We start from the raw sequence: 23,334 nt of genomic DNA on the forward strand, positions 1-23,334 counted from the left end.
GTCATCCGTGTATTCAGATAACGTTAACGCTTTCATCGCATTTCTGTCGTGGTGGTGTTGTTTTTTTTTTTGTCTGATTAAATTCAAAAGAGAAATAAAGACTGGCTGGTGAGGAAACAAGAACAGGATCTAACTCGTTTTCTCAGACGTGCCATAACATTCAGTGTAGCTACTATAAACGGATAAAACGTACACACACCACACCACTCTGTTGGCGATCACAGCCTCAAATGAGTCACAAAGCCATGCCCCTTTTGTACTCAGAAAACACTGTGATGAGTACAGTACTTTTGCATGCATTCATCCATCCGTTCATCCAGCCATTCATCCATCCATCCATCCAGCCATCCGTCCATCCGTTCATCCATCCGTTCATACATCCATCTGTTCATCTATCCATCTATCCATCCATCTGTTCATCCAGCCATCCATCCAGCCAGCCATCCATCCATCCATCCACCCATTCGTCCATCCGTACATCCATCCATCCAGCCATTCATCCAGCCAGCCATCCAGTCATTCATCCATCCATCCATCCATCCACCTATTCATCCATCCATCCATCCATCCATCCAGCCATTCATCCATCCATCCATCCGTACATCCATCCATACATCCATCCATTCATCCATCCAGCCATCCATCTATTCATCCAGCCATTCATCCATCCATCCATCCGTACATCCATCCATTCATCCATCCATCCATCCGTACATCCATCCATTCATCCATCCAGCCATCCATCCATTCATCCAGTCATTCATCCATCCATTCATCCATCCAGCCATCCATCCATTCATCCAGTCATTCATCCATCCATTCATCCATCCAGCCATCCATCTATTCATCCAGCCATTCATCCATCCATCCATCCGTACATCCATCCATTCATCCATCCATCCATCCGTACATCCATCCATTCATCCATCCATCCATCCGTACATCCATCCATTCATCCATCCAGCCATCCATCCATTCATCCAGTCATTCATCCATCCATTCATCCATCCAGCCATCCATCCATTCATCCAGTCATTCATCCATCCATTCATCCATCCAGCCATCCATCTATTCATCCAGCCATTCATCCATCCATCCATCCGTACATCCATCCATTCATCCATCCATCCATCCGTACATCCATCCATTCATCCATCCATCCATCCGTACATCCATCCATTCATCCATCCATCCATCCGTACATCCATCCATTCATCCATCCAGCCATCCGTACATCCATCCATTCATCCATCCAGCCATCCATCTATTCATCCAGCCATTCATCCATCCATCCATCCGTACATCCATCCATTCATCCATCCATCCATCCGTACATCCATCCATTCATCCATCCAGCCATCCATCCATTCATCCATCCATTCATCCATCCATCCATCCATCCATCCATCCATCCATCCATCCATCCATCCACCCATTCGTCCATCCATCCATCCATTCATCCAGCCATCCATCCATCCATTCATTTTCCGTACAATATCCTACACATGGTAGCGGGGAGCCTGGAGCCTATACCAGGGAACCCAGGGCATAAGGCGGGGAACACCCTGGACGGGGTGCCAACCCATTGCAGGGCACAATCGCTCACACACATTCACACACCCATTCACACACTACGGACTATATGGAAATGTCAATCATCCTACAACGCATGTCTTTGGACTGGTGGAGGAAGCCGGAGTACCCAGAGGAAACCCCCGAAGCACGGGGAGAACATGCGAACTCTGCCATCAATTCGAACCCCCGAACAATTTTGGTCCTTAAGTCCTTATTATAGAAAACAACAAAGCAAAGGTTAAGGTAAAGAGTTGTCCCTCACTAAGCGCGCTCTAGACGGCGTCTACTTTGTACGTCTAACACTGTATGAAAGGGAAACGCATGCTATGTATGTACTTCGGTTGTCCCACTGGGGGAACTTTTAAAGGTGCTTGACCACTATAACAGTGTTTCTGTATAAGATGGAGTTACAAGAGCTCTTCAAGCAAGCCAGTAAGGACCCTTATTTATCCAGTCATTCCTTCATTCATGTAACTGGCTCCAGTATTGAAATGTCCCTGCACACCCCGGTTAGATTAATCAGGCCTATTACACCGCTCACTATCCAGGAGTAGGATTTGGGGCAAGTTCTCATGCCAAGAACGGCTGTCGAACTCGACTGCTATTAGACTGCAAGTGCAGACACGGATCTTACATAGCAGAGCTCTATGATTTATTCATTTCCATCCCCTGAGCTTCGCACTCAAGAGCACGGAACCCTAACTACCTGCGTCAGGTGAACGAAAACTTGATGATGGGTCATGAGGTGCATTTTTTTTTTTTTTTTTTTTCGTTGATTTGTTTTCAGGAACCATCTGCGTGCTGCTGTCTTTCCCGTTCATCTTCAACCCGTGTGTGGGCTGCGGCGAGGTCACGCCACAGTGGGTCGGCCTCACCTACTTCACACCTTTCATCATCATCTTCCAGTTCGGCTGGGCCTCCACTCAGATCTCCCACCTGTCGCTCATCCCGGAGCTGGTGTCGTGCGAACACGCCAAGGTGGAGCTCACTGCGTACAGGTACGAGGTCCTTCTACGTGACGTCACGCTCGTCCGGGAGATTCTAAGTGGCCTTGGTGACTGGGATTAGTAGGATGCTGGTCAAGGTTGTCCTGGTAATGTATACGGTAATGATTAAACTCTGAGGTCTGCACAGGGGTGTTCCACACATTTCTGAACCCTGTTCAGATACAATCGACGTAACCGGTTCTCTTAAAGATCCCGAGCTCTTTGAGTTCTCCTCGCGGCGATCTCCGCAAAAGTGTCGCTCTCAGATAAAAAAATAGCAAGTGTTCTAAGAGAAATAAAGCACTTTGCGACGAGAATGTTTCGAGCTTGTAGCATAAAAGTGTCTAGAAATAAAGTTTAATAATCATAGATTTGGTTTATCGTAATCTTCTAATAGGAAGTACTAAACGCTGAGATGTCAGTTTTCGCGCATCGACTGTGATGTACTTCTGTTTTTGCTTCTTTTTTGTCAAATTTTGATTGAGATATGTGTCTTCCTGGCCCAGGTACGCGTTCACGGTTCTGTCTAACATCACCGTATACGCAGTGGCCTGGCTGCTGCTCCGCTTCCAGCACCCGGCCGATCCGTCCGTCGCAGACCAGCTGAGTCACCTCGACGTCCCCGTGTTCAGGGTGAGAGACTCAGGAGATTACATGTAATCCAGTAGAAAACTCTTCCAGCTGGTGGAGAGCGGATAGTACCGGAGTAAACAACTACAGCGTGTGCTGTTAGAGAAAAATAATCCGTTAGCGCCCTGATCACTTTCTTATACCGGCACGTCCTCAAGTGTTTAGTCCCTTTTATACCGCGGCGGTCTGCCGAGCGAGTTTTTAATCCGTTAAAGGACGACACGTCGTACTTTCCGATCTGTTTTTTAGTTGCTTTTAATGTCGCGGAACGTGCTAGTTCCTGTTAGCGCTTACGTCATAGCTGCTACGATCGGCGTCGTTCTTCCCGATGACTGTCGGAGTCTAAACTGTTCAGTTTTGACACTGGAGACTCGGGACAATCTGACATAGACGTCTCCTCAAAGAAAACCATGTCAACTATTACACGGATCACATGTTACACACCGTCACAGGTTTTCCGACAAGTACGAGTCTCTATAGGAATGCGTGTGTCGCGGCTCGACGCGAGAAGGAACGCTGTACCGGCTCGACGAGCTGACGAGGGAAGTTCATAACACGCGCGTGATGAGAGTCTGGGGAAGTCTGATTTAAAGATAGCGCTGTTTTATGAGCATGCTGGTAATATTTCCTTATTAATGCAGCCATGACATTGTGCTGAAAAATCCTCAATCGAACAACAACAACAACAACAACACACAAAATACTGCATGTACTATGAAATTCAAAATGAGTGCTAAGCTTGTGTTTGACCTGATGTTGAGCAGTCATAGCATGCACCTTTCACTCGACTCGCTCTGCGTTTCCAGGACCTGGCGCTGATCGTGCTGGGCATCGGCGCTGTTTTCTCGCTCATCTTCCACCTGGGTACACGAGAACGGACGCGACGCGAGGCCGACGAGAGCCGACCCCTGCTGACTCGCTCCGGCGAGAACTCGGCGCCGCTGCTGCAGTGGAAACACTGGCTCACCGAGCCGTCCTTCTATCAGGTGAACTAAAGCTTTTCAGACAAATCCGATTCGTTTACACAGATCAGACATCGCTATCATAATCGGATTCAAGCGTTAATGCCGGTATAAGCTGCAGATCTTGATACCGAGTTAGACCTGAGCGCAAATTCTCGAACGTAGCCTATTTATGAGCATTTCCATCGGTACTCATATGCGTATGCACATATTCTCCTAAATCCTCGATTCTGATTGGTCGATTCGTTTTCTCATACACTAGGCGCCAGCCGTAATTCAAATCCCGGGGTTATATCAATGCGCTCGGTGTGATCCGTTACCGTTTCCATAGTAACAGGTCATTTCCTCAGACTTGTATTGTAGCGATCCATAAACTCTAAGGTTAAAAGGGTTGTTATTTAACAGAGGAAAGCATGAAGTCGTCGATCTGGCAACGTTTTCTATGAGGAAATGCTTATGTAACATTTACGGAAGGAGTCTCCAGTGTCGATGCTTTGGAACAGACAGAAATAAAGCTGTCATTAAGTTTTCCAAGGAGGAGTTTAGGCATTGTGGGGGATTTTTTTTTCTCTCCGAACATTGGTCCAACTTCGAGAGAAGTGAAGGGACGACTATTTAGACCTGTTTGTAAAATAATAATAAGTGGTGCGCAGAAGACGGTCGAGTTTTCTCGAAAAGCACGCGGTGTGATGTATTATTCACGGTGGTTATAAGATATATACGGTCGTCGAGGAAGGAATTTTCGCATGTGTGCAGAGAGGGAGTCCGAAACGGGGATGAATTCTCGAGACGAGTGAATCCGTCGTGTTTCGTTCCTACAGGTGGCTGCCCTGTACATGTGCACTCGCCTGATCGTCAACCTCTCCCAGACGTACATCTCCATGTACCTGATAAACTCTTTGTTCCTGCCTAAGGTAAAGAAACAGTCAGAATTTCACACTTTAAAAAAAAAAAATGACTTCATTAACCTCACTGTAATTGCTCTCTCTCTCTCTCGATAAATCACGGGAAGGTCATCGTTCGGTATCTTGTCGTTGTTCCTGTTTCCCCAGAACTACATCGCTACCATTCCTCTGGTGCTGTACGTGAGCGGCTTTGTCTCCTCTCTGGCCATGAAGCCGATCAGTAAACGCCTCGGCGTTAGCGTGAGTTCCTCACATCTCCTTTTAACGATCGCCCTGAGGACTATTATCCGGTAACCATGTGCAACATGATTCAACTGATATTACAATGAAGGAGAAGAGTTTCTGGAATACTTCCTATCAAATCTTATCTGATTAGTAACCATGACGACGACAGTTAGGATCTTATTTAGGAGCGTGCCTATTGCAAATGAGCATCTCATCTAAACTCCAGAGGATGACAGAAGCAGAATAATTCACCAAAAATCTCTCTTCGACGCCGTTGAGCAGAAGACAGACTGTTTTCTTTCCTCGTTCGAATGTGTACCTTGTGTGGTTATGTTTATTTACACCATATCGCTGTTTCTGATTGGTCAGAAGGTGCCGATTCATTTTCTATAGCAGCTGCTCTGACTATGGTGCAGCTGGAAAAATCACGGGTTTATATTATATTATATTATATTATATTATATTATATTATATTATATTATATTATATTATATTATATTATATTATATTATATTATATTATATTATATTATATTATATTATATTATATTATATTATATTATATTAATGCGCTCGTTATAAGGCGTTCTAGCGACAATTAATTCATGTTTTTTAAAAACGTGCTGTTGTTTAACAAAACAACAACAACGCGTGTAATCGCCGGTACGAAGAGGCTCGTGCATTCATCGCAACACTTACGGAAGGAGTCTCCGGCGTCAGCGCTTTGTTTCGTCGACGCGCTCTGACTGTCCCGAGCTATAAAGCGATAAAAAGAAAGCGTCCTTTATGAAAAGCGAAGAAATCTCACTGTCTTTTCTCTCAGATGACGTATTTAGCTGGACTCGTGCCCATCATGGCGTTCGGCATCTGGGTGCTGCTGGATTTGAAGATGGGTGTCCGTGTGTACGGAGCGGCCGTCCTGCTAGGAGCCGGATCTGCCGTCATCCTGGTGATGTCGCTGTCCATGACCGCCAACCTCATCGGAGATCAGACGGTAAAGCGCGTTATCGAAGCGCCTTAACTCCTAATGTCGCTCTTGACGTGGAAAGACGTCGGAACACGTAGCATCATCCGACGACGTAGATCTGTCGAAAGGCTGGACTCTGCACGTTCGCCGACGTTCTTCTACGTGCGAAATGATTCGTTAAAAAACGACCATGTGTTTCATCATCGCTGCTGATCGCTTACGGCAGCTTTAATTGTTTATTCTGTAAGGTTTCGTTTAGGTACGATTTTTAAACAGCATGACAGTCCACTGCTCTGCCTGTCTGAGTAACAGCGCTAGACAGCCACAACGTGCTCCGGCACTGCATGAGTGAGTATTTACGGTTAATCGTATCGTCGCGCTGTTGTTGTTGTTGTTTTTTTCTTTCTGACAGCAAAGTGGCGCGTTCGTGTACGGAGCCATGAGCTTCACAGACAAGGTGGCCAACGGCCTCGCCGTGATGATCATCCAGAGCCTGTACCCCTGTCAGTAAGTGGTGCACAGCGTGTGTATTGAGACATTCCCCGAAGTCAGCGAATAATGAGATTACGTGAAGACTGACGTGAAGAAAAGATCACTCAGTGGCTGAATTCACTTGAGGAAGGATTGTTTACCGTCAGGATTGTTCACTGATTACTGCCATATGTCGTGGTTTGGGTATTAATGGACATCTTTAGACGTTCAGAACATTGTGTGTGTGTGTGTGTGTGTGTGGTTTATGATGTTGTAACAAACCTCTCTCTCAGTGTTGTATGCTTTCTATTTACAGAACGCTGGTTTGCTGCTCTGACTGCGTTTGGTTCTACCACCGTGTCATGGTAGCTGTAACCGGGGGTGTCAGCCTCATCACCGCATTCTGCCTCTTTAGTCTGGTCGTCTGGCCAATCAAGATCCGTCGATGTGAGTTTAAAAAAAAAAAGGTGGGGGGGGGGGGGACACAAACGTATGATTTTACAATTGTGTTATTCTTCTACCAGACCGTTTCCATGGCGTCATTGTGTTTGTGTTGTTTTGCGTTTGTCTGACGTCCGCTCACGTCTGTTCTAGGTTGAGAACGTCTTACCAGCGGGCGGCCATCTTGGTGAACAGGTGAAGTATAACCTTAATGATGAGTTTTAGTAAATATCGTCCGTTTTAAAATGACGGCCGCTGCGACGCCGGTCTAAAATCTACCGATAGGAGGACGGGACAGGACGACGCGAAATTCGCGGAAGAGCTAGAAATATGGTCGCGGCGATGGCGAAAAGCATACGGGACGTGCTAACGGCGTATAAAAATGACCGTGAGCATTTTCCGGATCCCGCCGATCGATGACGTTTCCTTCCATCGCAGGTCTGTGGTCAGAGGATCTTCCTTATACAGTCTGCTAGAATCCGAGTAGTCTTTCGTTGGGGATTTTGTTGGGATTTTGTACCGTGTGCCGAGTAGTAATCTTAAAAATCGTACAAAGACCACGGAGGGAAAACGCTGAGAAATCGTAAAAACATTCTAAAAAAAAAAAAGCTTTGCATTGTTGCTTCATTCAGGATCTGTTATTCACGTCGTAATTTTTTTTGTTTTTAAAATCTTAGTTCGTTATCGAGTGCTTTAAGTGACTTTAACAGACTGCGGACTCGAACCTCGGAACAATGCATCGGGAAAATGCGAGCGTAAATGTAGAGAATAACACAAGTGTCATCGCTTGTAGAACGCCGCCTTCTTCGAAACTGCTCCGACTTCCCTTTCTGAGCGTTCGGGGAACTTCTCTCATGGCCTCGGGTGTTTCCTCACAGAGGAAGTGTTTCCTCACAGAGTGCGGTGTTTCTATGTGCAGGTCTGCCTCTAAAACCCGGAGAACATCGAGAACATAACCTTCGGTGCGATTGGGGAGTGCGTCCTCACGTCACAATGAATCTGAGAACTATGAGGAAGCAGAGCTGTCTGTGTTCACAGGAAACCTCTACGCAAAAAGTGCCACATGACCACTACAATGCAGGTCGTCTTCTTAATTCTTCCTTCTTCTTCTTTTTTTTTTTTTCCCGCGGCCTGCGGATTTTTCGAACTTTTCTGACAATGGAAACACAAGTCCTGGAAGTCCCGGAGATGAAGAACGGATTCGTCTTCTCAGTAACGTGGCAAGCTGCGCTGTTCCGTCGTACTTTCTTCGCGAGAAAGTGACGGAGATAATGGGAACTGACTCGTCACGTGGACGATGCACAACATTAAATGTAACTATAACTGGATAAAAAAAAAAAAAACTGCCATTCTTTAATAAATAAAAATAAGAATCGTTGGTAAATCGCTACGGTATAAACGTATCGCTTGCTGTTCACCCAAACCAGAGGTGACGGACGGCTGCGTCCCGGAGCTCTCTCCTGGTTTAACCTCTGCCTCTATTGTTCTTGTATTTCGAAAGTCCTGACCTGATTTCCTCCCTCGGTTCCTCATACACTACAATAGCTCTGTTTGTAAAAAACGCTTCCGATTAATCCAAATCCCATCTTTCACCCATTTCATAACAGCACTGTTTGAGGTTAATCGAATTATTCTAAAGCTTGTTGATGGACCTACTCACGAATGCCGACCTGTAACGTTTACTCTGTCCTCGACGCTTTCTTTTTTTTTCTTCTTTTTTTTTTCCTGCCATGAAAAGGGAATTAAAAACGCCACGCTGGACGACACTGAAATTCTGTGTAGTCATTTTAAATGCAGACATCACAATTTGACGATACAAGCTTTTATCAGAAGATCAGATCACCTCATTAAGGAGAGAGAGAGAGAGAGAGAGAGAGAGAGAGAGAGAGTGTTTATAATGTGACCTACAAGCGCAATAACAAACCCCCATTTTCTCCAAGTTCTCAGAAGTATTATTTCCAAGCAGATGCACATTTCTGGCCGCAAGCTTCAGGATCATGAGGGTTGTATTCTGGTGGCTTACATGTGCATGCACTCTGTATGCTTGTGTCCAATGGAGAAAACAACTGCAGGAGCAGTGCTGTAAGGAACATGCAGTATATTGTTCTTGGTGGTGTAAGGCAGTGGTTTTCAGAGTGTGGGGGCGGCGCCCGGGCGGCCTCAACAATTTGGTGTGAAAAATAAATAAATACATGATTTTCTCTTTCTCACTCTCAGACTACCACACACACACACACACACACACACACACACACACACACACACACAATCAATTCCTAATGTAATGTAATGTAATGTAATGTAAAGATGTAAGATGTAATTATTAATAAAAATAAAAGGGGGATATATTCAGAAGTCTGTATTTTTAATGTGTTTTAAAGACATCTTGCAAAAGGGGGGTCTCGGTCAAACGGTAATGCCATTTGGGGGGGCCTTGCTCTGGAAAAGTTTGGGAACCCCTGGTGTAAGGAATTCGAAGACTGTGTACACTGAATGTTTTTACTGAAAGCGTGAACTTTGTAGTGACTAATTCTGATTAGTTATTAACTGTATGAAACTGTAAAGGAAAAAACTGTTTTGCTGTAAGTGTGTGTGTGTGTGTGTGTGTGTGTGTGTGCTGGAGGAAGGAAATAGGAGCTCCACATTTTAACACCGTAATACACTGGATTGTACTCTAAAATACTCCAAAAGTGTCTTCTTTTTTTTTTTTTTCATAATAAAGATGGCAGATGAGCCAATCCAGTGCCGGTCCTAGACTTCTGGGGGCCCTAAGCCGAACTCTGTCCGGGGGCCCATGTCAGCAAAAGATACAAGTGAAATTTACACAAGAAATACATAAAAAAACATAGCTTTAAACTCTAACAAGTAAAAAAGAATGATTCAGTGAACAAGTCTAAATGAACGGAGACTGAAAGACGAAACATCAACCTGGCAGTAAAAAACAATGAATTCCAAAACTTCGGTTATTTTGGCAGCATCTAGCAGTGGGGAAAACAACGACCGAACAGCTGAAGTTATTTTACAGTGCGTAATTCACTAACACAACAAAAGCGTGATAAACAGAGTTTACTCAAGAAAGCTTAAGGAAACATACGGAAATACATCAGTAATTCTCTGCAAGCTTTAGAATAATGGGCATTGATTTTAAAGCACTGTCGGGAGTCATACGACAGTAAATAATATACGAGATCAACGGGGGGCCCCCTGGTGGTTCGGGGCCCTACGCAACTTGTGTAGTTTGCGCATAGGGAGGACCGGCACTGAGCCGATCGATTTTTGACATGTTTAACAACTACAGGTAAGTGGGCCTCGTGGAGAAAAAGGTCGACTACGTCTGCCTTTGAGTGAAGCTTCACTGCACGTTCTTCTTACTTTTCTATCCTGATGGGCGTGGTCTCTTCCAGGGCTGCATCACACCACCATGTCTTTGATTATTTTTCTATGACAGCACGTCCTGAAGTGTTTCATTCCTTACCTAAAGCTACACACACACACACACAATACTGGTATCGTGAGAATTTCAGATTTCTGTGTTGAATTACTGATAAAAGCAGGACGTGTCGTGCTTTAATTAACGAATTGGCAATTTGCCCGCAATAATGAATTCAACACTAAAAGTACGGGACTCCGTAGCCTAGTGTTTCCAAACTAGACCTCTCATTAAACGCGTTCGGTTCGACTTGTGCGTGGAAAACCCTGCCAATGACCTCTCCATGTTTCGTTGTCAAAAACGTCAGAGCAAATCACGCTACTGCCCCCTACAGGCCCGGCATGGCATGGTCGTGCTGCTGGTCCCCGACATCTGGAGATAATGCTGGATCTGTTTCGAGCGCTCTGATATCTGAACATGTTGACTCATACATGGGCGGCATTCAGTTTCCACAGAGAGGAATTTTCTAAAACGCGATCAACAGAAACAAAACGCCACGGCGGCCTTTAATTTGGCCAGAGAGACTCCTGTTGATCGGCCCACGGCCCAAGGCCGCCGTTAGCCCCCCTGCAGTGTTTAAACCTGCGGTGCGGCCTAATTTGAAGAGCAGGCGTAATCACTGCCTGTTAGCGTGACCACTAATTGGAGTGCAGGCCGGGGCTTGTAGAAAGATGGAGGTGGAGTGCTGTCGGTAGGCTAGGATTACCTCATTAAGAAGAGAGAAGCAGGCAAGGCATGTGTCTGCCACCCAGGGCACCAGAACAGGGAGTATTGAGATGGTGTTAGAGATTACAACAGATTATTATTACACAGATACCCCCCCCCCCCTCCCTTTTTTTTTTTTGTTTTCCATTGTACACGTAGTGACCAAAAATACATTTCTGATTCTACAGCTCAAGAACCCTAAATACAGCCGAATACTTTACTTGAACAACCAATAAAATTGTGAATACTTAAAAAAGCCCACAGGACAGCTTCTTAAGAGTCTACGTACTGCATGCTTTCGAATAGGCGTCTCAGCCTGTGAATAATAAAGCATAACAGTCGCAGATTGTGTATAACATGGCCTATAATGAGAGCAATAACATTCGTGCCCACTAAACGTCAAACACATTAAATTATGGGGTACAACGTGAGGGGTGGGAAGAGAACCCGAGTCAGTGAAGCACAAGGCTAAAGAAAAATGTCATATTTAAAAAAAAAAAAAATAAAATAAAAAAAAAAGAAAGAAAAATCTCAGTCTGGATTTGAATTGAAGGTCCGTGAATCGCACTGTTCGCCAACCCTTTGATATTTTAGTTGATAATGAGAGAGAATAGTCTACATTTTTGGCTCCAATATTCAATCCCAGCATCCAGATTTGGCCCAGGATTTTGTCACTCTATTTAGCATCGTTTACTCTGTTTAGCTGTATATGCTTTTTTTTGCGCTGGAGGTCACCCAGGAATCTTCTCCACAGATTGTGTAATTACAGCTAGCATTTTCATATGTCTCTCTTTCTCTCAGCTTATAAAGGGAAACTTGACATTTTACTGCTTTCATGGCGTACCATGTTGACCATTCAGAGTCTTATTTAAAGCTCAATTTTCTCATCTCGCTTATGTCAGTGCAGCGCCGTCTTTATTCTCTTATAATAGTAGATATTCCGGTAAAGGCACATGCCCTGGATTCATTTTCCTGATAACTGGAAATGCTCCTGCTTTAACGACCTGGTTGTCTTGAGGCTGTCAGGCGTGGGAAGGGGGAAGGGGGGGTGTCAGGCAAAAAAAAAAGAAAAGAAAAAAAAAAAGAACGTTATCATTGACTAAACATGTTTATTTATCAGGATATTCATTTAGATGCTAAGAGATGTAGCCTAAATGTACGAAATGTTAAATAACGTGCTTCACATCTTCAATGTGAACAAAAATGTTTGCTCGATTTGAACCACATGACATAAAAATTAGCATAACGCTATCACGACTAAGGCTGCTAAACCGATGCAACGTACCTCGTGCTAATAATAACATACCTCATGCTAACTCTTCAGAGAGTAATTAGCCTAGCGTTAGGTAGCTTACTGTACTTCAGAGTTTCTCTTCCTTATTTTCCTCACCTGTTTCCCGTGTTTACCCAGAGAGACGTTACTGTTAGCTAGCTCGCATCAGTTTAGCTCGATGGTGTTAGTGATGTGCTCCTTTTTTTTTTTTTTTTTTTTTTAATTTTTTTAGGTCCATCTCTTCCTCTGCTAATAAGTTTTATCTGAATTTCCTCTCTTTTCCCCATTACACATACACAAACATAGATAACTCTGAAAATTTTGCTTCGTGAAAGATAAAACTAGTCTTCAGTAAATTAAAAAAAAAAAAAAAGCACCTGTGTTAAAGTCTTAACGTTAAAGTCTTCTCTTGCTGCATAACATGCTTACATTTTACGTTTAAAAAATGATGTCATAAATGCATTTTTTCACAATTTAGCTCACCGGGGGAAAAATAGCATGACGCAAACTGTAACCTACTTAATGCTAATCTAGAGTGATTAGCCTAGCATTTGGTTGCATACTAAAGATTTTCTCTTCCTTGGTTTCTTCAAGTGTTCCTTATGTTCATCCAGCTAGACATTTAGTTTAGCTTGGTATTAGCGATATGCTAATTATGCAGTCTTATCAACCAGGTCGTTTCTGAGACCTTTCTCTTCATCTTCTACCCTTTTTCAAGCTGAAATTCCTCTCTTTTTCCCTTCAAAGGGTCTATATTGATATTTATTACCGATAAATAACAATGGTTTAGCTTCTTACTGTGTTTCCGTTAAATCTGCAGCTTTCAGCAGACGCTCTTATCCTGTTGACTTACAGAAGTGAGATGTGTTTAAATGCTTCTGTTACTAAACGACATGCTTCACGTCTACGGTATCACAGATGTTTGTCGACGTCATACGTCTGTTTTCGCCTGTTCGACCCACTCGATCAAAATTAGCATAACTCTGTCATCATTAAGGCAGCTTAACTGCTGTAACCTACCCAATGCTAATCCCTCTTCAGAGTCTAATTAGTCTAGCATTAAGTACTTCAGATTTTCTCCTTCTCTTCAGGTTTCCTCACCTATTCTCTTCTAGTCTTCATCCAGATAGATATTATCGCTAGCAAGCTTACGCCAGTTCAGCTAGCTGTTGTTAGCGATGTGCTAATTTTATTCTCTAGATGAAATATTGTTCTGGAAAATCCCTCCAACCGAATTTAAAAAAAAAAAACCCTTCCAGTGACCGGGGGTTATGGATGTCAAAAGAAACAAAACTTTATTTAAAACAAATAACACGAGACAGTCTGCATGAAGTCTAAATGATGCAAACACACACGTCCTTTTATACCTTTCTGCAACAGCGAGCTCATTTTAGGCAGCATTTTTCCATTTGCTCTTTAAAAACAGACCAACCTTCTTTCCCACAGTGAATCATTCATGTCCGTATGATATCATACATTTGTGGTGCGTGCGTACTTCATTGCTTTTTAGAACGGTTTTATGAGCCCAAGGTTTTATTTATTTATTTATTTATTTATTTATTTATTATTACACTGTCCCAAATTCACCTCTACACCTTAATGAATTTCTGGCTCCCACCCGATTCATTTCCGCTACCTTAATGATTTTCGGGCTTTCGTCCCAGCCCGATACTGGTTTGCAAGCTTCGAAGCGGTCTTAAATGGAAAGCGGTTTCATTTATTACTGTGCAGAAAGGTACAGGATGCTATGCAGGAAAACAACTACTGTGCAGTAAGACACAGATTTCCTCTGACTCGGTACACACTTAGAGTATAACTTGATTAAAAAGTGTGCTAGGGTTTTAGATTCTGCATCTAAATATCGATTATACATATAGATTATGCTTGTTGACTAATACTGATTATTAGATTATGCTTCTAAGTAATAATTCTAAATGTTAGCTGTACATATTGACGACACTTTAGCAATATATTATATTCTATAGGATCAGAATCGAAAGCGGTTTTTTGAGACCCGACCGACTCTTCCTCTTCTAGTGTGTTTTATCTGAAATTCCTGTCTTCGTTCCGCACAAAACACAGTTAAGTCAGGAGGGATTAAAACACTTGGGGGCGTGCTGTTATAGGAAAATAATCAACCATGAACCGTGGAAGGCAGCCTGACGGTGCAACACTGGGGATGATTATTTTCCTGTAACACTGTACCACGTCTCGAAGTGTTTTATTCCTCTTACACCACAGGAATTTGCTAATGTTTTCAATTTTTATTTATTTATTTATTTTTTAACTGGCATGGCATGCTATACTTTTTATCTCTTCATAGTTACATTTAATCTTATGGCTTCCCTCACGAGCCTCTGCTTTTCTTTCTCTTAAAGTTAAAAACGACTTCACGAGAAAGCTTGTCTTGTTACTGAGAAACTGGAATGCGCGAACTGCGTGAACGCCTCCTTCCCGATGACTTCGCCGCGTCTGACGAACGTTACAAAAAGCGCTGACACTGGAGACTCCTTCTGTCAACCCATGATTTATAGTGGTGGCTTGGCGGTTAAGGCTCTGGGTTACTGATCGGAAGGTCGGGGGTTCGAGCCCCAGCACTACCAGGCTGCCACTGTTGGGCCCTTGAACAAGGCCTTTAACCCTCTCTGCTCCAGGGGGCGCTGTATCCTGTGCTCTGACCCCAACCTCCTGGCATGCTGGGGTATGTGAAGAAAAGAATTTCACTGTGCTGTAATGTATACGTGACCAATAAAGACTCATTATCATTATTTGCACTGGCACTACTGTCAGAGCTGCTGTTATAGGACATTAATCAACACCACCTGAGCGCTGACTTGAGAATTCAACAGCCGTGATATTTTTTTTTTTAAAGCAGTACCTCACAGAACAGGAGCTTTTTGTTGCTGAGGTAACCGCTCAGCCAGTGAAGGAGGTTAGGAGAGCTTTCACTAGTGGATAATTAGACATACAGGCCCGAATTTTTTTGTTAGAAATGGCGAGTTTATTGGCAAGTTAACACCACGGCGAAAGTAAAAATATACATATGTATTTAAAAAAAAAAAAAAAAAAAAAGGAAAAAAAAGGACAAAAAAAAGCACAAAAATAGGCCCGATGGCGAAACTCCAGCAATGTCCATGCAGTTCTTCTATAACGGTAAAATTAAAAACAGCATCTACGAAAATAGTTTCGTGTTTCTGCCTACAGCATGTCCTCAGACCAAACTTAGAATTACAGTATAATGTTGGCACCGCTATACGTTTTCGCATACGTCTTCTATTTTAACCCGGTGTCGGCGTGTTGTTGTTGTTTTTTTCTTGGCTGGGTAAAACTGTGGATGAAGCCCGGAGGCTGACGATGCGATTTCGCCACACAGTCCCCATCAAGAATCATGAAAAAGGGCTAAGAGGAGCCAATTAAAGAGAGAAAAGGTTACCGGCAAAGAGCATGTCATTACTGTGTAAACGAGCTGAAGTTCATGAATCATTGTGGACGGCTGGAGAATGTGCATGAGTTTGGTTTGCAGGCTTGGGTCAGTCCTGCTGGAACTGGATTTTTAAAATATATATTTATTTATTTAATTATGTTGGATCTTTGACCTCCATTAAACTGCGACAGCTGGCAGGAGGTCCGAAACGCCAGAAGCTGATAACCTGGCTTATTACTACCACCGGTGACTGAAGGTAGGACTCCGTCAAATCTGTGGTCAGTCACTTATCCCCTAGAATGGCCCAGAAGTATTTTCCTCATGTAACGAATTAAAGTGAGCAAACGCATCACGTTTCATTTCTACAGCAGCTCTGACTAGTCGTTCCAGCTGTAATTCGACTCACGGGTGCATATGGATGCACTCGTTCTAATACGGTATCGTTTCTATAGTAACCGACGCAGACGCTTGTACAGTGGACAATCTGACAAGCAACAACAGCGCGTGCAACGTTTGATGTAGTGAAGGTTTCCGTAAAGAAATGTTTAGTGAACATGTACGGAAGGAGTCTCCAGTGTCAGCGCTCGGTAAGAATTTCCAACAAACTGCTTAAAAAATATATATATGTGACAAGCTGAAAGCTAAAATTAGCAATAGTTAGATATATTGAAAAAAAAAAATATATATATATATATCCTCATTGAATTGACCAAATTCGAATGTGTACATCAGTTCCACGTGATTGAACTGAGTCACATTAACCCGATTTGTATTTGTACATCCAACATGACCCTGTATTTTCAAGGTACTATATCAATCAAACTCCACACTCTTGCCCAAGCTGAGGATCGAACCCCAGTCACAGGCATGCTCATGCGACAGCCACGTCACCGCCGCACTATTCTAATACATACATTTCAATTGTGTTCATGTAATACTAAGGTTCTGACTCCTGTCAGTGCACACACGCCGGCTAGATTTCCTCATGTAATCGATTTACGTTACGAATTGATCGCGCTCGCTCTGCGTAATTCAACCGAGTAATTACAAGCTTGTTTAAATGAAGTTTTGCACAAGCAGTGAAATCACATTTCGATGAGAGCATTTTCTACTTTCATGTAAACTGTACGTAGTAATTGTTCTTAAATTCTCCCGACCACCTATTACAGTCCCTCGGGGATTTTGCGAGCGCAGAAATGAACGCGAAATCCGGCAAACTCGGCGATCTTCGGAGGAGCTTGTACGCGTGTTTGAGAACGCCGCGGATTTAGCCCCGATTTAGGCCAAGACGTGTCGTGTGATGTCAACGGGGCTCGTTTGGCAACGAACGTCACAGCGAAAGACCGTGCGAAACAATTTCGTGCAATTGCGATTTCGAGTAGTTTCCTGGGGGGTTCGGGGACCGCAACAAAATCGAGCGTTTTTGGCCTCGACGAAATCCAGAAGGGACTGATATTCCATTTTTTTCAGTGTACAATAACGCTAGGTGCAGTACACAGCGATCTGACACTACAGAAAACGCTTCTATTTTGCAGTCTAATTTAATGCAACGTGTGTACGTATTCGGATTATACTGTACAGTATTACCAGCGACACCTCGAAAGAAAAGTAGAATTTCCTGATGAATATCCCAATAAATCTTCAGTCTCAGATCTCTCTCATGATCCCTCAGTTGACATTATACGCAACGCCATGCGGATATGCGCTCTAATCACTATCCGCAAAATTAGCATGTTCTGTGACCCGTAGCCTAAGCTAAGCTTTTGATATAGCACTTATGCTAGTGGTGGAAATGCTGTAGGATTGCGTCATGATTCCCCTACGAATCATTTAAAACCATTCATTTGACCAGAATAATGAGACTATTCTACGAAAGGCAAAACTGCGCTACAAAATGCTACGTTACACGTCACAACGCATCGGATATTAAATACTAGTTTTACAACGTAGCATTCCGTTAAAGACCATACCGACCAAATTCTGCACTCGATCCACCTGAAATATACGTAGTATCATGCATCATGTGCTTATTCTACTCACAGGACGTATTTCGGACTCATCGTGGTGTCGGATTTGCGTTAAGGCGCTTTATCGGCTCGGGATGTTGTAGCGTATACGGTATGTCAAAGTTAAATGTTCTTACAACGGCTTGCCCGGTCACATTTTCTTCCTGGTGACACCGGCCGCCCTCTTCCGACAGTAATAAACGCCACAAAGGTCACTCGTTTTGTCGTGAAAGCTGGCAACACCGTCACTGCGGCTCGTCGTCGTCATCCGAGGTTGCCATTCCCGACCACGGTTTGTACTTCGCTTTAATGCCAGGGCCGTTTCTTACGACCGCGTTCATGTGTTGCAGAAGTTTTTCTGGAAGCTCATCAAAAAATGTTATCGGAACCTACCGACGGACTGAGGCGATTGTTGTAACGTTATAACGTCGTACGGTTATTATAAGACTAAATGGTTTGTCATGCTGATGATTTGGGTTCTCGAGGTGGTTTCCAGGTCAGATTTGATTTCCCAACGAGAGGTCGCTTTGATGTCTTTTAACCGAAGTCGAAACCAAAGCCAAGGAGTCGCCTTCGTGTTCTCCGTGTCTTTGCTTACAGACAGATTGTGTTTATAAACGGTCTCTTCTCCAGGAGACTACCTAACCCCCCCCCCCCCCCCCCCCCCCACCCCCCCAAAACCGGTAACATAGACGCTACACAGACGTGTATATATTTGATCGAGATATCCCATGAGGTGAAGACGGGGGAAATAAAAGGTGGTCAGACTCATAACCTGAGTGTGTTCACGCCGATCAGTTTCCCCGGTTCATCTCAGTCGTGTCCAGAGATCATCTGTAGTTTATATTTCCTGACCGTGATGCTCAGTTCCAGACACGACTGGCGTACATGGACCTGATTTAGTGGAAAAATGAGGCAGAGAGAAGGCGTGCAGCATCATTGTGGTCGGTCCATGATGTAGGTGGGACTCTACATCCCATCTTTGTAGTTTGACCAACTTTTTTTTTTTTTTTTTCTGATTTCGAGAAGCTGTGTAGGGACTGGAAGGATACGAGGTGCTTCACGCACTCATGGCTCATGGTATCTCCGTTCCTTACGCTCTAGGTCTCGTTGTGGTCTGAAAGCCAATAACTTGTGGTCGTGTGTGTGAATGTGTGTGTCAGCACAGCTGGCGTTGCAGTTCTGTGCTGTGAGAGTCTGAATGCTTCTGTGTAGTGTCTTAATCCTGAGACTGTGCGCTCGTCTTGATCCTCTCTCTCTCTCTCTCTCTCTCTCTCTCTCTCTCTCTCTCTCGCTCTCTCGACGTCTCTACCGAGGTGAGGATGAGAGAGAGGATGGTTCTCCTCAGGATCACTGGGAGCTCTGTTCCTCTGGTTCCTGCCGCCCGGGCCGCTTTGGAGCTACTCTGAGAACTTCAAGGAAACTTTAGCTCCACAATCAATCTCTCTTCGTTTATTCTGTGGATCTGTTTCTCTTCATGGAGCTCCCCAGCATCACACACATGGTTGGCAACCCGTCGGAGAGCACGGTGAAATGGCAGCTCTGCTATGACATGACAGCCAAGACGTGGTGGATGGTGAGTCGCCTTCTTCTGTCTGTCTGTCTGTCTTTCTTTTTTTTTTTTCCTTCAGAAATGGCGTCAGCTTACCTGAAAACTGCCCTCGTGTCCTGCGTGTTCCTTTTTTTTTTTTTCTTCTTTCCCCTCCTCAAAACGTCGATTCGCACTCGTATAAAGTGCTCCATCATGAACTGACAGGTTTACACTTATACAAGAAAAATACGAATGACTCGTACACCGAGATCAATTTTGCGAGGGTGAAACGGTAGACTTTTTCCTGAAGAGCTGGTGCAGTTGTTGCGTTACATGTCATGGTTCCTGACCTCGTGTTCTCCCTATTGGACACGTCTGTCATTTTTCGGGGGGGACGACTTTTCAGAGAGTCGGAGCTTGACGTTTTGGATGTTCACACGTTTGTGATTTTCTGCCACCGATGCGGTCCGTTACGTTCACGCAGGGAGTTCCGCTGGGGCTGAAAATCGTTCAGTTTCCAAGACGATGGCAGTCAGAAATCAGGATTTTTCATACACAATATTCAAGCGAGATTTACTCATCCTGCACGTTATGCTTCACTTAATTAATGATTAATGATTCGCACGTCCTCAGGGAATTTATTTCCCTTTCTCTTAGAAATAATCTCAAATTTGCTACTTAATAAACCTTAACCTGACCACATGAGATACAAAATCGCACACGCACGGGATGATTTTTTTATGCCGTATTCTCGCATGTCTATAATCGCAATTGATGTCTTTTATATGAAAGACAAAACCTCGCCAGGCTTTATTCATCATGCTGTCTCACTGCGAGCGTTAAATCTGGAAAGCGGCTTTTTTCTTTCGGCCGGTCGCTGTTGGAACGCGGAATGTTTCAGTCTCGGGTTTGAGGTTTTTGCTTATTTATCCATGTGTAATGGATCGACTCCTTTCTCTATTAGTGCTGTGTTATAACAAAGGTGATTGCCATCTCTCTCTCTCTCTCTCTCTCGCTCTCGCTCTCACTCTCTTGCTCTCATTAGCCACCCACGCTCTTTGTTTAAAAAGACCCTCCAATTAACATCCACTACGAAGCGGCGGTATTAACTAATCAAAGTGACTGGCTTTGATTGTTTGTCATTTCGGGTTTGAGAAATGACTCGGCTCTCTGAGCCGGTGTTTCACACATGTTCAGCTCTCTCACGGAGCGCGGCTTTTACACGAGCGGAAATACATCTCAGATTCATCACTGCACTGAATCGTGTGTGTAATGTGTGTGTGTGTGTGTTTATGTGTGTAGAAACACAGTAAAAGGATCCATAATAAGATTCTTGAATCCACGATGCGATTCACTCGATCCATTTATAACCCCTGGGAATGTCATTTATGTAGGTGTGTATTTCCTACGCGTGCGATTTCTGCACCTTTTCTCACGTCACATGTCTCTTGAGGGAGTTTATTAAGTGAAACGTTACAGCGAGGGCCACAGAGAAGCGTGTATCGATATTCCACTAATAAACGCTAATAATGGAAGTCAGCGGCTGTGGGAATGGGGTCTGTTGCTAGAGCTCAGAGATATCAAAGCTATTATTTCTGATTGATTTATTCTTGAAAAAGAAAGGAAAGAAGAAGAAGGAAAAAAGAAAAAAGTTATTAGACTGGTCACCTGAACCTGATTAATTTTAATCCAAACTTCAATAACTGGGAAACAAGCAGGCCTGGTAATAACACCAGGAATAAAGGTCAGGAATAAAAACCTCTGTGGCTCCAATAAAAAGCCAGATTATTATTGTAGACGTTGAAATAATCCTAACACGGCCTACTATTCGAAATGTTTTGTTTAACGTGAAATAAATCTGTCCGGACATTTCCATGAATTTATTGGACAGTTATTATGCTGGCTACAGAAAGTCTGGGAGTCTTTCGAATAATATTTCATGATGTTAATATATAACTACGAAGCATTAGTAATGGCTATTCATATACCACTTTAACGTATATGCTTCTTCATCTCCTGAAGCGTCAGTTCATCGTTATTTATGAATCCGGACTTTATAGGCTACTAAAGTGTCCCTGACTAAACCCCGGCGAGTTTTGCGTAGCGTGGAGTGTGTACGAGTGTGTACGAGTGTGACGGATGTCAGTGCTGGTGTGGGGTTTGTGTACCGTTGTGTCTTCCGCTCTCAGGGGCCTTCTCAGGATACGGAGGTGGCTCACACATGTTTAACTGCTGTGGTTATGTTTGAAATATGGAAAATGTTGCACTTCTAAATAAAGGGCCAGGCAAAACAGGATTTTTATTATTTATTATTTTTTTCTCACCGAGACATAGGCATTTGTACCTAATTTAGCCGTGGAGTGCTGATTTTCTCCGTTTTTGAAGAATCGTTTGGGAAAGGGCCGGTGTTTGTTTTGAAAAGGGTTTGGGTTTCTTTTTGCCCTTATTGGAAGGCTGGTGCCAATATCCCGTGGGATTAAAATAAGGAAATTTGAGTAAAAGAAAAGGGAACAAGAACAGAATGTTTACGTTGTGTCATGTTCATCTGAGTGAACTTTAACTCCACAAATTTGTGAACATGGAAAGCGTGAGTGAATTAAAAACAAGATGGTGGGCTTTTTCTGTTTAAAAAAAGGATTTTGTGTAGTTTTTATATATATATATATATATATATATATATATATATATATATATATATATATATATATATATATATATATAAAAATGTGTGTTTGTCTGTTTTTTAAATTATATATATATATATATATATATATATATATATATATATATATATATATATATATATATATATATAATTCCTCCAAAACCATAAATTACATCTACAATTTCCTGATTTTTTTTCTTCACCCTGGTGAAGAAAATAGTGTGCCGATAATACACTGCTTTAATCTCAGACAGGGATAGAAATGTATTGTATGTGACAGACAGACACGCTGCCCTCCACTAATATTGGCACCCTTGGTAAATACGAGCAAAGAAGGCTGTGGAAAATGTGTCTTTATTGTTTAACCTTTTGATCTTTTGTTCAAAAAAAAATTCACAAAAATACTCCGCTCTCATGGATATCAAACAATTGCAAACACAACACAGGTTCATCCAAAATATATATATATATAATATATATATATATATATATATATATATATATATATATATATATATATATATATCTTTGTTAAATATAGGTGTGCAATAATTATTGGCACCCGTATGAATTCATATGAGAAAAATATATTTGAAGTATATCGATATTTGACATTTTTTTAGTACACCTGGGTGATTAGGAACAGGAAATTGTTCAACCATGACTTCCTGTTTCACAGGGGTATAAATATGAGGTAACAGATAGGCCGAATTCCCTTAGTCGTTCATAACAATGGGTAAGGCCGAGGAATATAGCTGTGATGTGCGGAAGAAGCTTGTTGAGTTTCACACAATGGGAAGTGGATATAAGAAAATAGCACACGCACTGAAAACGCCCATTTCCACCATCAGGGCGATGATTAAGAAGTTCCAGTCGACTGGAAATGTTATGAATCGACCTGGAATTGGACGTGTGTCTAGATCGTCTCAACGCACTGTGAAGAGGACGGTTCGGGTGGATAAAAAAATGTCCGAGGGTCACAGCTGGAGAACTGCAGAAGTTAGTTGTGTCTTGGGGTCAGAAAGTCTGCAAAACTACAATCCGAAGTCACCGACATCACCACAGGTTGTTTGGAAGGGTTTCAAGAAGAAAGCCTCTACTCTCATCCAAAAACAAACTCGAGCGTCTTCAGTTCAAAT

The 23,334-nt window shown here is 43.0% G+C and overlaps 1 protein-coding gene across 3 annotated transcripts in view; it reads left to right on the forward strand.

Moving 5' to 3' along the window:
• mfsd12b (major facilitator superfamily domain containing 12b) overlaps positions 1 to 8,922 on the forward strand; it is an 11,849-nt gene extending 2,927 nt beyond the window's left edge. Inside the window, exons 2-11 of one of the 3 annotated variants that reach the window (XM_017466984.3) lie at positions 2,363 to 2,573; positions 3,068 to 3,194; positions 3,998 to 4,177; positions 4,975 to 5,067; positions 5,206 to 5,298; positions 6,106 to 6,276; positions 6,662 to 6,756; positions 7,037 to 7,167; positions 7,315 to 7,356; positions 8,081 to 8,922. In XM_017466984.3, coding sequence (XP_017322473.1) covers positions 2,363 to 2,573; positions 3,068 to 3,194; positions 3,998 to 4,177; positions 4,975 to 5,067; positions 5,206 to 5,298; positions 6,106 to 6,276; positions 6,662 to 6,756; positions 7,037 to 7,167; positions 7,315 to 7,319 — 1,106 coding nt within the window. In that variant the 3' untranslated portion in view covers positions 7,320 to 7,356; positions 8,081 to 8,922. The remainder of the gene's footprint in view (positions 1 to 2,362; positions 2,574 to 3,067; positions 3,195 to 3,997; positions 4,178 to 4,974; positions 5,068 to 5,205; positions 5,299 to 6,105; positions 6,277 to 6,661; positions 6,757 to 7,036; positions 7,168 to 7,314; positions 7,357 to 8,080) is intronic. The other 2 variants (XM_053680445.1, XM_017466985.3) reach the window with 2 other exon arrangements.
• Positions 8,923 to 23,334: the final 14,412 nt, after the last annotated feature.

This window comes from Ictalurus punctatus, chromosome 5 (genome assembly GCF_001660625.3).
Source record: "Ictalurus punctatus breed USDA103 chromosome 5, Coco_2.0, whole genome shotgun sequence".
In the NCBI taxonomy this organism is placed as follows: Eukaryota; Metazoa; Chordata; class Actinopteri; order Siluriformes; family Ictaluridae; genus Ictalurus; species Ictalurus punctatus.